Below are 13,338 nucleotides of genomic sequence, written 5' to 3' on the forward strand. Positions count from 1 at the left end.
AAGCACGAATTCAGCAAAAGAATCTTTTGACTCAAAGTTTGGAAGTGTGTACAACCCCCTGGGGGAAACTATGTTATAGATATTTTTATCATCTCAAGTCATTTGGAGAAATTAAATTTCTTAAGTCTCAAAATATACACAGGGTTGGTAAACTGCTATTTTGTTTTTTGCAGAAAATGATCAAACAAAAGACTATGAAGCATATTTTATGAGTAACTCATCCCCAGGACGGTATTTATGGTGTGGGGTCTGGAAGCATTACTAATCCTTGTGTATCTCTCCCAACATAGATAGTAGTAACCACCAGCACTGGGCAGGATTTGAAAGACTACCATAATCAGACCATTAGGTAAGTGTGGCTTTTCATTGTGTCAAAATTTTCTGGGTGAGGGTTAAGGAACCTTCCTGTGTTAGCCCTGCACCCTAATGTTATTCCTACCCCATCTGATTCAGCTTTTCCAAGCACAAATGGTAACTAGTCTGCCTTGTAGTTAATCTTTGTACCTTTTTTTTTCTTTTTTAAATGCCCACAAACTTTCCTTGTTTTCCCCACAACCTTCTTTTTGTTTTTTCCCAAGCAAGAGAAACTAGTTCTGTCTCCAGATCTCATTGTAAATTCTTCCTTTCATAGCACTGCATAATTCGTGTTCTTTGAAAATTATCGTTTACAAAGGATTCTAGAAAACAAATCAAAGTATTAATGTTGCTTACTGGGAGGAGTTGATAACTTTGACTTAGTGTAAAACATAAAAGCAGACAGCCTTCATATTTATGTTTATAATCTAAATTTGAAATGTATGTAAGTATTGATATTGGGCTAACTTTTCATCTTGATATAATCATTCTCTATGAGAGTTACAGAAACTGAGGATTGGGTCTTTTTCCTTGTGTGTCATAATTTTAACTTGCTTCTGCATCCCTGATTAAGAGTGGGTTTTATAGTGGTAGAACCATGGGGCGTGAGTTCTTTAGGAACTCAGGATACCTCATCATGGTGCCATGAAAGGAAGAATTTACAATGAGATCTGGAGACATAAATAGTTTGTTCAGTTGCTCAGTCATGTCCAACTCTTTTGAGACCCCATGCACTATAGCCCACCAGGCTCCTTTGTCCATGGGATTTTTCAGGCAAGAATACTGAAATGGGTTGCCATGCCCTCCTTCATGGGATCTTCCCGATCCAGAGATTGAACCTACATCTCCTGCATTGGCAGGCGGATTCTTTACCACTGAGCCACCTGGGAAGCCCCTGTATATATGTGTGTGTGTGTGTGTGTGTGTGTGTGTGTATAAAACAGAAACACAAATTAGTAGCTTTGTATGTATAATTTTAAACAACTTACCAGAGGAATTCCCTGGCACTCCAGTGGTTAGGACTCTGGACTTCCTCTGCACTGGGCACAGAATCAATCCCTCATCTGGGAATTAAAATCCTGCATGCTGTGCTATATGGCCAAAAGAAAAAAGAAGAAAATCAGGACGGTTGGGTACTTTGGCTGGGGGGTGGCAAAGTGGTTCATTCTTCATCGTTTAGTCATTTCACAACACCAAGTATAAAACGGTCTTTCCAAACAGGCTCTGTTCACTCAGAGTCCCTGAGCAGTCCAGATTTTCTTGGAAACCAATTATTAAAGGAAGGAAGGCAAAGAGGAGTGATGACCGGAGAGCAGGGAGCACACACTCTACTTTCCTCCCCCACTATTTCCCTTTACATTTAAATCAAACAATTATGTCAGGCCCTGGACGCATAGAACAGTTCTTATGTCCATGACCAGATTAATGGATTAGAGTTACTGAGAGAGGCTAAAGCAGTGGTATTCCTTAGCTTGCAAAGAGAAAGTCAGGGGTGACTGGATGGCAATATTGACGCACAGAGGCCAAGGTCTTAGGACAGAACAGAAGTCTCAAGGGCACCAGGTGGATTTAGACCAGTCAGGGAAATTCAATAGATAGGAGTTTTATTATATAATGGGCCACCATGGGCTCTTCTATGAAGACTTTGAGAATAGGAAGGGCAGGGAGTTTACTCTGGAGAAACGAATGATGTGTGGCCCCTTTGGAAATCTCTTCAAGTGCCCTGTTCTGCCCCAGAAATGTTTTTTAAATTTTATTTATTTATTTTTGGCTGTGCTGGGTCCTCGTTGCTGCGTGGACTTTCTCTAGTTACGGCGAGCGGGGGCTACTCTCTAATTGCAGTGCTCGGGCTTCTCATCTCGATGGCCACTCTTGTTGTGGAACACAGGCTCAGGGATGCACGGGCTCAAAATTATGGCGCACAGTTGCCTGTGGCATGTGGAATCTTCCTGAACCTGGGAGCAAACCTGTGTCCTTTGTGTTGGCAGTCGGATTCTTAACCACTGGACCACCAGGAAAGTCCTGACCCAGAAATTAAGGGTTTGCATTTCAGGATATAAAGTCTAAAATAATACCTGCCCTTTCTCCCCTGACACCCATCTCCAACCTCAGACACTTTTGACAACCAATTGAATTTCATAAGCTTTTCTTTTTTTTCTTTTCTATGTCAGGGCTTCCTTTCTTCTTAAATCTGCAAAATGTAGCTTCTGACATGAGTGGAGTGAATCACAGTAAGATCCAGAGCTAGGACCAGGGTAAGGCGAGGAGGGCACCTTCCACATAAAATTTAAGGAAGCCCCCCCAAACTTCGTGATTATATTATTTTGCCAAGGCTGCCAGAACACAGTACCACAAACTGAATGATTTGTGCTAAGTCGCTTCAGTCATGTCTGACTCTTTGTGACCCCTGGACTGTAGCCTGCCAGGGTCCTCTGTCCATGGGATTCTCCAGGCAAGAATACTGGAGTGGGTTGCCATGCCCTCCTCCAGGGGATCTTCCCAACTCAGGGATGGAACCTGTGTCTCTTATGTCTCCTGCATTGGCAGGAGGGTTCTTTACCTCTAGCATCACCTCTTTAAGCAAGAGAAATGTATTGCCTCTCAGTTCTAGAGGTTGGAGGGCCAAGATCTAGGTGTTGGCAGAGCCACACTCTCTCTGCAGGCTCTAGGGAAAGAGCTATTCTAAGCTTCTCTCCAGCTTCTAATAGTTCCTTGGCTTGTGGCAGCATAACTCCAATCCTCACATGACATTTTCCCTGTGAGTCTTTGTCCAATTTTCCCCTTTTTCTAAGGTTTACCAGTCATACTGGATTAAAGTCCACCCTATTCCAGCATGATCTCATTTTAGCTAACTATATCTGTAATGACCCTATATCCAAATAAGGTCCTATCCATACTGGGGGTTCAGATTCAACATATGCATTTTACAGGGGACTCAATTCAACTCACAACAATCTTCATAATAAATAACATTTAACACAGTGTTTTAAAAATCAGGATTAATGTAAAGAATCCTTGATGCACAAAGTAACAAATTTTTCTTTAATATTTATTTGTATTTATTTGGCTGTGCTGAGTCTGAGTTGTGGCACGTGGGATCTTTTTAGTTGCTACATGTAAGATATAGTTCCCGGACCAGGGACTGAACCCAGGCCCTCCGCGGTAGAAATTCAGAGTCTTAGCCACTGGACCACCAGGAACATTCACAAATTAACAAAATTTTATGTAAAGACAGAACCAGTATGATCATATAGGATTCCAGAGTTCAAAACTGATGTTCAGGTACATACCAACTCAACATCCCAGTGAAAGCTTTGAAACGGTTCCTTACCTGGGAATACTGGCACTATCCAGGCCCAAGACTGCCCCTCACCACCATCTCAGCTGCTCATCCTATACTCCTGGAGTACCCCCACTACCACCTCCATCAGTGGAACAACTAAAGAGTTAACCTTGGCCCACCTGGGATTCGTGTGGTTAGATATTTTTGAAATCTCATTCACCAGAGAGATTTCAGAACGGGCCAAGTCAGTACACTACACATCAAATATTTCAGGTGTTTACAGGTGTTCCAAGGAAAGTCTCTTAATCCTCCTTTTATTTGTTCTCATAATGTACACATAATGATAGCTGTTATCCTACAAAAGTGGTGTACGAAGCTCGGTGATTAAGTGCTGAGAAGTACAGTGCTGCACTGCATGGAAGGCTGCGGTGGCAATTGCAGAGCTGTCTGCTGTTGAATCCACTCATCCATCCATCCCTCCCTCCATCCATCCATCCATCCATCCATCCACCCATCCATCCATCCATCCATCCATCCATCCATCCAGTATATATTCCTTCATCCAACACATTTACCACATGCCTGACACAGGGCTGGACTCTGGGAATAAAACAGTGAACAAGAATACAATCCGTCCCTGCCTTCGTGGAGCTAAAAATTCTAGCGTGGGGAAGACAGATTTTAAACAAATAATAAATTTGTTTAAAATAAATTTAAAATTCCAAATTGTGATAAAAGCAGGGAAGGAAATAAGGAGGTTGTTGGCTTCAGAGGACCACAAAGGGGCCAGAATTTAGACCAGGCCATGAGGAAGTGACACTTAAGATGAGAATTACTTTAAGGAGTAAGAGGCTCATTTGAGGCTCTAAGTTCCCCTGCTACAGAACCCTCGAGCCAAAGCTGTTCCCTAATTTTGAGCGAAGCCAACTTAACAATGGAGGCAATGCTTTCCCACTCCCGGGTCCTTCACAGTAATAATCCAGGGCACTCTTCTATGTCCAGATAAAAGTAAAGATAGCTTGCCAGCATGTCTGATGCTTGCGTGCAGAAGGGACAGGCTTGGGCTTTTGAACCATCTAGCTCAGCTTTTATGTCAGCAAAATTGATGACCATCAAACAATGCACAGTGCAAGGAATTTCTTACAATCTTGATGCAGCCACTGAGAATGTTAGAGAAGAAAAATGTGGAGGGAGATGGAACTGAAAGGATCTATTAGTTGTATTATAATAATGACAAAAAATTACAAGCTAGTACCATAGGGACAAAGTAATTTATTGATTAATTGAGAATTCAGTTAAAGCAAAGATTCATTAAAATATTCCATAAGCATTTTGTTTTAATTTAAACAATGGATATGTACATTCATTTGCCAGTCTTTCTAGTTACAGCCTTGCCTTTGAGTATGGATCTACTAATTGGAGTTTCTTGTGATCTTTCTGGCATAAACAGTACCCAATTTCTGTTTCTTCCAAATGAAAAGAAAACAAAGACACTTGTGAAACCATTGAAGCCCAAAATTCATCAAGATTTCTTCAGTTTCTTTTCCCAGCCTTTTCCAGCTGTCCTAATTCCATAAGAGCTTTTTTAGTAACCATTCTTTACAGAGTCTACCCAAAATATTCAACTTAATTTTTAAAGAATGAGCATCTCTTTCTTCTTCATGCTTTTGGGATTACATAAGATTTAATTACATTGTGGGGTTACAATGACCAAATAGGTTTGGGTACAAACACATCTTATTCTTGGTAAGCACGAAAAAAGTGAAAGTGAGTGAGGAGCTTCCCTGTTGGCTTGGACGGTAAAGAATCTGCTTGCAGTGCAGGAGACAAGGGTTTGATCCCTGGAGGAGGAAATGGCAACCCACTCCAGTTTTCTTGGCTGGGAAACCCCGTGGACAGAGGGGCCTAGTGGGCTACAGTTCATGGGGTCTGAGCGACTATCACTTTTTCACATCTTACTCTTGGTAAGCATACAGCTCAACAAATGGCAGCAAAAGTAGTAGAGTGGACTAAGTTAATAATAATAACTGTAGTTAATAGTTATGGTGCCTACTATGTTCCAGGCATCGTTATAAATGCTTTGTTTAAGTGCTAATTTCTCCCAGTGACCTTGTGTGTGTGTGCATGCCAAGTCACTTCAGTTGTGTCTGACTCTGTGCAACTCTATGGACTGTAGCCCGCCAGGCTCCTGTGTCCATGGGGATTCTCCAGGTAAGAACACTGGCGAGGGTTGCCATGCCTTCCTCCAGGGGATCTTCCTGACCCAACACTGAACCCACATCTCCTATGTCTCCTGCATTGGCACATTCTTTACCACTAGTGCCACCTGTAGATAGGTACTAATATTGTCTTCATTTAAAAATGAGAATACGAGGGTTCCAGAGAGTAACCTCAGCTGGCTAGTATCCATTATGTTGAGGGATGGGCCACGAGGTGAGCTGGTGAGTTGGTTAAGCAGAGTTCTGTCATGAGAGCTCCTACTTCCAAAGTGTTGCTTCGTGTCCACCAAGTGCTGGTATTACCTCCTCATGAGGGTAGTTGGAGTGTTCAAATCTTTCACAGGTCTTAAGAAGCAGAATCAATTCACCACTCTCAGAGATAATAACTTTGTGGTCCTGCCTTTAAAAAAAAAGAAGAAGAAGAAGAAGAAGAGACCATCGTCTTCCCAGAGCCCTTCAAGACTACGATTCTGTAAAAAGAAATAGCAGGCAATAAAGCATTTCTTTTCGGCATCAGTTGCCTTTGCAGAAAGCTGATTTCTAAGTGTTCCCTCCGGCCGCCATAGGGTGATGCTGCTGGTGCCCATTTCTTCACCTTTGTGTCTTCCTTCCAGCCAGGAGTACCTGCTCAGGGTCGGGTTTCTGGCTGATAGTCAACCCATCCTCTCTCCTGGGATGACCTCAGGTTGCCTGGCTTCTGCCCCAACCACTGGTGGCCGCTCTGTCCTGTCTGCTTCACCCTGGCCCCTTGCTCCTGGCAGCCTGCCTGATGAGCTGTGTCCTTCCCTTCTGCTGCCATCTGCCCTCAGCGCTCCCTGGCTCTTTTGTCTCTGCCTGGCTTCTCACCTGATGCCTGTCTTGACCCTCCCTTGCTGTTCACATATGCTCCTATGGCCCCTTGTCCACCCACACCTATTTTACTTTCTCAATTGGTAGTAAATGCACGTGGTAGAAAAACCAAATCTATGCAAAAAGTTCTATAATTAGATGTTTTGCTTCTATCTCTTCTCCCATCCACTCCATCCCTTAACCCTCATGCCAGGGGGAAATACTTTTATTAGTTTCTTACATATATATATCTCTCTCCAGAGTTTTTGTAAATGCAGATACAAAAAAGTCCTTTCTTCTCTTCCTTGGATAAAATGTGTATGTATTGCTCTGCTCTTACATTTTCATCTTTTTCACTTAGTGTATTTTAGATATTTCTCCAGAGCTTTTTGTTCTTTTTTAAACTATGTAATAAAAGAGCTCATGCCTAAGACCCACTGAATGGTGTGGGTACCAGTCCTCACTGACAGACACCTGGACTTTTCCAGTCTTTGGTGGATGTAAACAATGCTGCCAAGAACAGCTTTGTGCATTTTATTCATGTCAACCCATTTTCCTCCTCCATTTTCCTTCCTGATCCTTTGAGTCTTTCAAGACAAAGTAGACTTCCAGCACGTCATCTGTGCTGACCTCTTATCTTTGGCCAAGTCCTTTGACCTTGCTATGGCCATCTTCTCCTAACTCTGAATTTGACCTTGGTTCTTATCTAATAGGGTGTGTTTTTATTTTTCCCACATTCACCTTCTGTCTACTCAACAAATTTTCTTTTTTTCTTTCAGAGTAAAATATTTCTATTAAGATTAGCAATTACACATAAATCCAGTGATTCTAAACAGTTTCACCAACATCAATAGTTGGCATGTATTAAACATTTATGGTGGGCAAGGCACTTTGCTATTAATAGACACTGTATGTTTTCAGTAAAGAATCCGCCTACAATTCAGGAGACCGGGATTCGATCCCTGGGTCAGGAAGATTCTTTGAAGAAGGGAATGACTACCTACTCCAGCATTCTTGCCTGGAGAATTCCCTGGACAGAGGAGTCTGGTGGGCTACAATCCATGGGGTCGCAAAGAGTCGGATATGACTGAGTGACTACCACTTTTTCTTTCGCTTGCATTGAATATTTATGGTGGGCAAGGCACTTAGCTATTAATAGATACTGTATGTTTTGTCTTTGCATCTACCTAATCCTTTTATCAACCCAGTAAGAGAGGAATTATCATTTTTACTAATGAGAAGCCTCAATCTCAGAGAGGCTAAGCAACTGATCCAAGGTCACACAGCTGGTAAATAGCAGAGATGGGATCTTAGCTAAGCCTGCCTGACCCCACCATCATCTCATCTTCTCGAATTCAAAGTAAAGGGTTTGTGGAAATTTGGGGTTTTAAGTCAAGGAGGGTCAATGAAAGGGTCTTTAAAAAAATCTGTTCAAACCCAGAGCTATCTTAATCCTTTGTACTTTTCTAGTTTCCGTGAGGATTTTCATTATAATGACACCTCTGGGTACTTCATTATTGGAGGGAGCAGGTACGTGGCCGGCATTGAAGGGTTTTTTGGACCCCTGAAGTACTATCGACTCCATGCTCTGCACCCTGCACAGGTGAGCCCAGGGGACCAAGATGTATTCAGGTGCTTATGGGTGATGGGCGGGTGGCTCAGGAACATGGAACTCAGTCCAGTGCAAACAAAAGATTTATCCATGCCAGACCTTGCATTGGCTCTGTCACCAAACACAATTAATATTGAGGCTTTTCCCCCCTGCAAACACGATAATAGATTTTTGTTAACGTTTGGTTCATTTAGTACTCATAAAATGGAAACCATTTACTTCCTCTGTTTTAATAACTAGTAGCTTAATTATAGAGTCGATTTTTATCATGCTGTTGCCTATCCAGTGATTAAGCTAATGAAAGGAGAGAAGCTTAGTTATTTGGTAAAACTTCTTTTATATGCCATTATTTAAAGTATCAGAAGAGGAGACACTCCAGCAAATTAGACTCTTGGTTCTGCATACTGCTTTCTCCAGAAACAGGCCTTCAGCTCATACTGGGTGGGGTGAACTGTGGTGGCAGAGATCACAGAGCGCCCTGTAGTCAGAATTGAATTCTCAAGTCCAAAACCCACCCACAAATGGAATCAAATTGTCCAAGTCTCCAGGCCAGCTCTAGCAGGGCTAACAGCTAGAGGAGGGCTGCCCCACATGGGAAACTTCACCTTGGTTGCTTTTTGTGCTTTGTAAGAATCCCAGGGACAGGGGAGCCTGGTGCACTGCCGTCTCTGGGGTCACACAGAGTCGGACACGACTGAAGTGACTTAGCAGCAGCAGCAGCAAGGAGATCGCTGCAGATGGTGACTGCAGCCATGAAATTAAAAGACACTTACTCCGTGGAAGAAAAGTTATGACCAATCTAGATAGCATATTGAAAAGCAGAGACATTACTTTGCCAACAAAGGCCCGTCTAGTCAAGGCTATGGTTTTTCCAGTGTTCATGTATAGATGTGAGAGTTAGACTGTGAAGAAAGCTGAGTGCCAAAGAATTGATGCTTTCGAACTGTGGCATTGGAGAAGACTCTTGAGAGTCCCTTGGACTGCAAGGAGATCCAACCAGTCCATTCTGAAGGAGATCAGCCCTGGGATCTCTTTGGAAGGAATGATGCTAAAGCTGAAACTCCAGTACTTTGGCCACCTCATGCGAAGAGATGACTCATTGGAAAAGACTCTGATGCTGGGAGGGATTGGGGGCAGGAGGAGAAGAGGACGACAGAAGATGAGATGGCTGGATGGCATCACCAACTCGATGGACGTGAGTTTGAGTGAACTCCAGGAGTTGGTGATGGACAGGAGGCCTGGCATGCTGCGATTCATGGGGTCGCAAAGAGTCGGACACGACTGAGCGACTGAACTGAACTGAACTGAACTGAAGGAGATCGCTGGATACCTGAAAAAAGGAATATTTTTTTTTCATTCCCATGACCTTGTGGAGTTTGTTCTGGGAAAATCAGGAGTTACTAGGTAAAATCAGTTAGGAAAAATGGAGCACCTTATCGCCCATGGATCATCCTAGAGCCCCTGCTGAGAAATCTTTAGAAGAGGAAAAAAATGAAATTCATTTGTTCATTTGTGCAACCAGTACTTATTAAGCACCTACTATGTGCCAGGCTCTGTACAAGATGCTGAGGCATCCAAGATGAATTAAGGTGGTAACTTTCAAACTTTTTTTGAAGGTGATCTACAATAAAAAAAAAATCCATTTTAAAAGCATGAGCAGTACATACATATTCATACATATGCAGTACCTACACATATATATATGCACGTACATACACACACATAAATGTATAAACACAAAACTGAAAGAAGAATTTTACTAAGAACACAGACCCTTGTTATGTTCAGTGTACTATGATATTTTGTATTCTGCTTCATAAAAAACAAAATCACTGCTGGTTACAAACCACTGAAATAATGTCATGACCCTCTGATAACGGGTCGCAACCTGCATTTTGAAAACCACTGAGTTGAGATAAGACCTCTGGTCTTGAGGAGCTCCCTGCCTGGGTCTTAAACAGTTAAGTCATGAAAGAATGGGGTCCATGCTTTCATTCAGACGTGAGCACGGTGTTTGGGAGTGCTGAGGCAGGCTCATCTGCTTGGGTACTCGTGTGAAGGAGGGTGGGCTGCTAGGGAGGCAGCCCTGAAGTGATGACCTTGGATCTAACTCTTAGAAGTTGAGCAGGAGCCTTCCAAGCTGAAGAAAAGGAGAGGAGGGTTGCCAGGGAGCAGGTGCATCACGGTTAGACTTGGTGACTTTTGGGAACTCTGGGGACGTGAATGTGATCTCTGGGGATAGAATGCAACAGTGGGGAAGAAGAGAGCATGGAGATCTGGTCTCTGGGAAATCCTAACATTTAAGAAGCTCTGCAGATGAGAAGATGCTACAAAAAGAAGCCAGAGGGAAGCTATCAGAGCTGGTATGCCCTTAAATTCCTAGTAACACCCTTCTTTTGAGAATCCAGAGAGGACGATCTGTGTACAAACAAGCCAACTTGGGGCTATCACTGGGAGAAGGAAATCTAGCATAGGTATCCATGGGCGTTTGATGACAGTGTTGTTCCTTTCGTTCTCTTGCCCTTTTGTAGATTTTCAATCCCCTCCTTGAGAAGCAACTTTCTCAACAAATCAAGTTCTATTACGAAAGGTGTGCAGAAGTTCAGGAAATAGTGTCTGTGTACACATCCACGGTGCAGCAGGGGGACAGGAGACAAGAAGCATGTAAGTACTGAACTTAAGGAGAGCAAGCTTTAGCTCTGGGCATGTGTATCAACATGTTTAGCTTCTTTCCGTGAGTGTGTTAGACACTCAGTCATGTCTGACTTTTTGTGACTCTGTGGATTGGGGCCTGCCAGGGATTCTCCAGGCAAGAATACTGGAGTGGGTTGCCATTCCCTTCTCCAGGGTATCTTCCTGACCCAGGGATCGAACCCAGGTCTGCCTCATTACAGGTGGATTCTTTACCATCTGAGCCTGAGAAGGCTTCTTCCTCAGGAGGCTGAAATAGAACACATGTGACTCCATCAGTGGGGACAAGTATGACCTCACATAGATTGATGCAAATGAAAGTGTGCCTTCTACCTAGACCCCAACAAGACCAACACTCAGCAGGAACCCAAGGCTGCCTCATAGCTTCAAGCAGCTGTAATTTAGTTTAAGAATATAAATGAGAGTGTTTTAAGCCTCAAATTATATTATTCCCATCCATAATGTGATCTTAGGCCAGTCTAAGAAAATAAAAATGAATTGGAAAATAAATTAATCATTAGAAATGTTTCCCCATCGGTGCACTTTTGTCTTGGGCCATTAATATCTGAATATTAGCTTTCAAAAATGTTGAACAATGGCTTTGTTGTTAGGGGCTGGGTTTTATTTTTTTTAAATCCTTGAATTGACTCATTCTGGAAGACATTGGTAATTTTTCAACAGAAGGAATGAATTTCAAATAGAGTGTTTCCATGCCTGCCCATATTTGCATGGACATCCTTTCATTCATATGGAGGGTGTACCTGTTATAAAACTTGTTTCGTCTTCCAACGTTCCAGCTTGGACCTAGCACTTACAAATTTCTCTGGCTATAGATCTTCTTGCATGGTATGGTGGCACTAGAGTTAGTCACATATGTTCCTTCTGGAAGAGAAATTCCTGTGGGACCTTTGCCATCAGCAAAAGCATATTGAGTATTTCAGTCCCGCCAAGATATCGCACCATCCCCAGAGCTGAACTTCCTATTTCAGGCCATGGAGGGATAGATGCCTCTTGCACAATACCCCATTCTGATAGGGTTCACATAAAATGGTCCTGGGAAGTGATTAGAGATGATGATAGGTGCGTGTGGAAAGGCAGCACTTCTGCAATTTAATTTAAGAATAGGCTCTACTAGTCCCCCAGCTGCCGCTTTCACCGCTGAATCATCCAGAAAATATGATGCTGTCAGAAGAGGGGGAAGATATATAGAATAGTAATATCCCAAACAGGAAAGAAACTGATTTTGATAGCTGATGTAATTTCAGGAGAGATACCCAGAGTCAGAAGGCCGGTCTTGCATGCTGATCTGTGTGGTGGCATTGGGAGGGCTTTTTTAATGTCTTCTGCTGCCTCGATTCCCTGGGGTCCCTGGGCTTTGCTCCTCGACTCACACTGCCAACAAAATGGCCTAGATATTGGCCTCTTGGGGACCCGTCCGAGGCCAGCTGCTCATTCCGTAGAATTATTCAACAGCTATCAGCAACTTTGGCACACTTCCCTTGGACGAGGCTTTGAATCTGTGACCTCGAGGCAGAAGCATCGTAGCCAATTTCAAATGCCTGATGTATCCAAACCAATATCCAGTAAGCTTAAGTCTGACACCTATTTCTGGTTCATCTTAGAGGAAGGGATTTAGGGAGCAAGCCCTTCCCTCTAACGGTACCTGGGGCTTACCTTTCCTGTAGGCAACCTCCGAAATTCCTACCTGGACCTGAAACTCAGATACGGACGGCCCTCGATGTGCAGAGCCTTCCCCTGGGAGAAGGAGCTGAGAGCCAAGCATCGAAGCTTGTTCCAGGCCTTGTTGGAGCTGAGTTTGGTGACAGGTAATTGAGTCCATGCCTTGTCTTTGGACATTGGTTAGAAAGGTCCCTGTTTTTCTGCTTTCCCTCACCTTCTTTAGTGATTTATGTCTTGAAGTTATTTTTAACACTAGTGTTCTAGCTTAATTTCAAATTTAAATTCTGCCCTTGTATGTCCACTATTCTCAATATACCTGTGCACATTTGTGACACTAAATAGAAAAACTTAAATTTAGGAATCACTTGAGCAAGTCTTTATGTAAAGCCAAGGCCAAAAACAAACAGCCGACAGCCAGACCTGACCCCCAGATGTGGTTGTTCTGGCATACACGTTGTTGTCAATTTTTTAAAAAATTAGTTACCAGTTTCTAAAAACATATAAAAATACAAATTTCTAGCTTTTGTCAAAATATCCAAAGATCTGGTGATGCTGGGCCTCAATTCCTGAGTGGCAGCAAGCTCAGAGGTGAGTGGTTGGCACAGACAGGTTTTGTCCATCTGCAGCCCCTCCTGCCTCTAGTTGAGCACTTCCTGTCTAACTCCGTCATG

General features: G+C 43.0%; 1 protein-coding gene across 2 annotated transcripts in view; it reads left to right on the forward strand.

The window, feature by feature from the left end:
- The window catches only part of SEL1L3 (SEL1L family member 3), a 108,258-nt gene that overhangs the window by 34,633 nt on the left and 60,287 nt on the right, over window positions 1–13,338 (forward strand). For both annotated transcript variants that reach the window (XM_025290229.3, XM_025290228.3), the window contains exons 6-9: window positions 291–349; window positions 8,155–8,287; window positions 10,828–10,960; window positions 12,673–12,813. In XM_025290229.3, coding sequence (XP_025146014.2) covers window positions 291–349; window positions 8,155–8,287; window positions 10,828–10,960; window positions 12,673–12,813 — 466 coding nt within the window. The remainder of the gene's footprint in view (window positions 1–290; window positions 350–8,154; window positions 8,288–10,827; window positions 10,961–12,672; window positions 12,814–13,338) is intronic.

Source organism: Bubalus bubalis, chromosome 7 (genome assembly GCF_019923935.1).
Source record: "Bubalus bubalis isolate 160015118507 breed Murrah chromosome 7, NDDB_SH_1, whole genome shotgun sequence".
Lineage (NCBI taxonomy): Eukaryota > Metazoa > Chordata > Mammalia > Artiodactyla > Bovidae > Bubalus > Bubalus bubalis.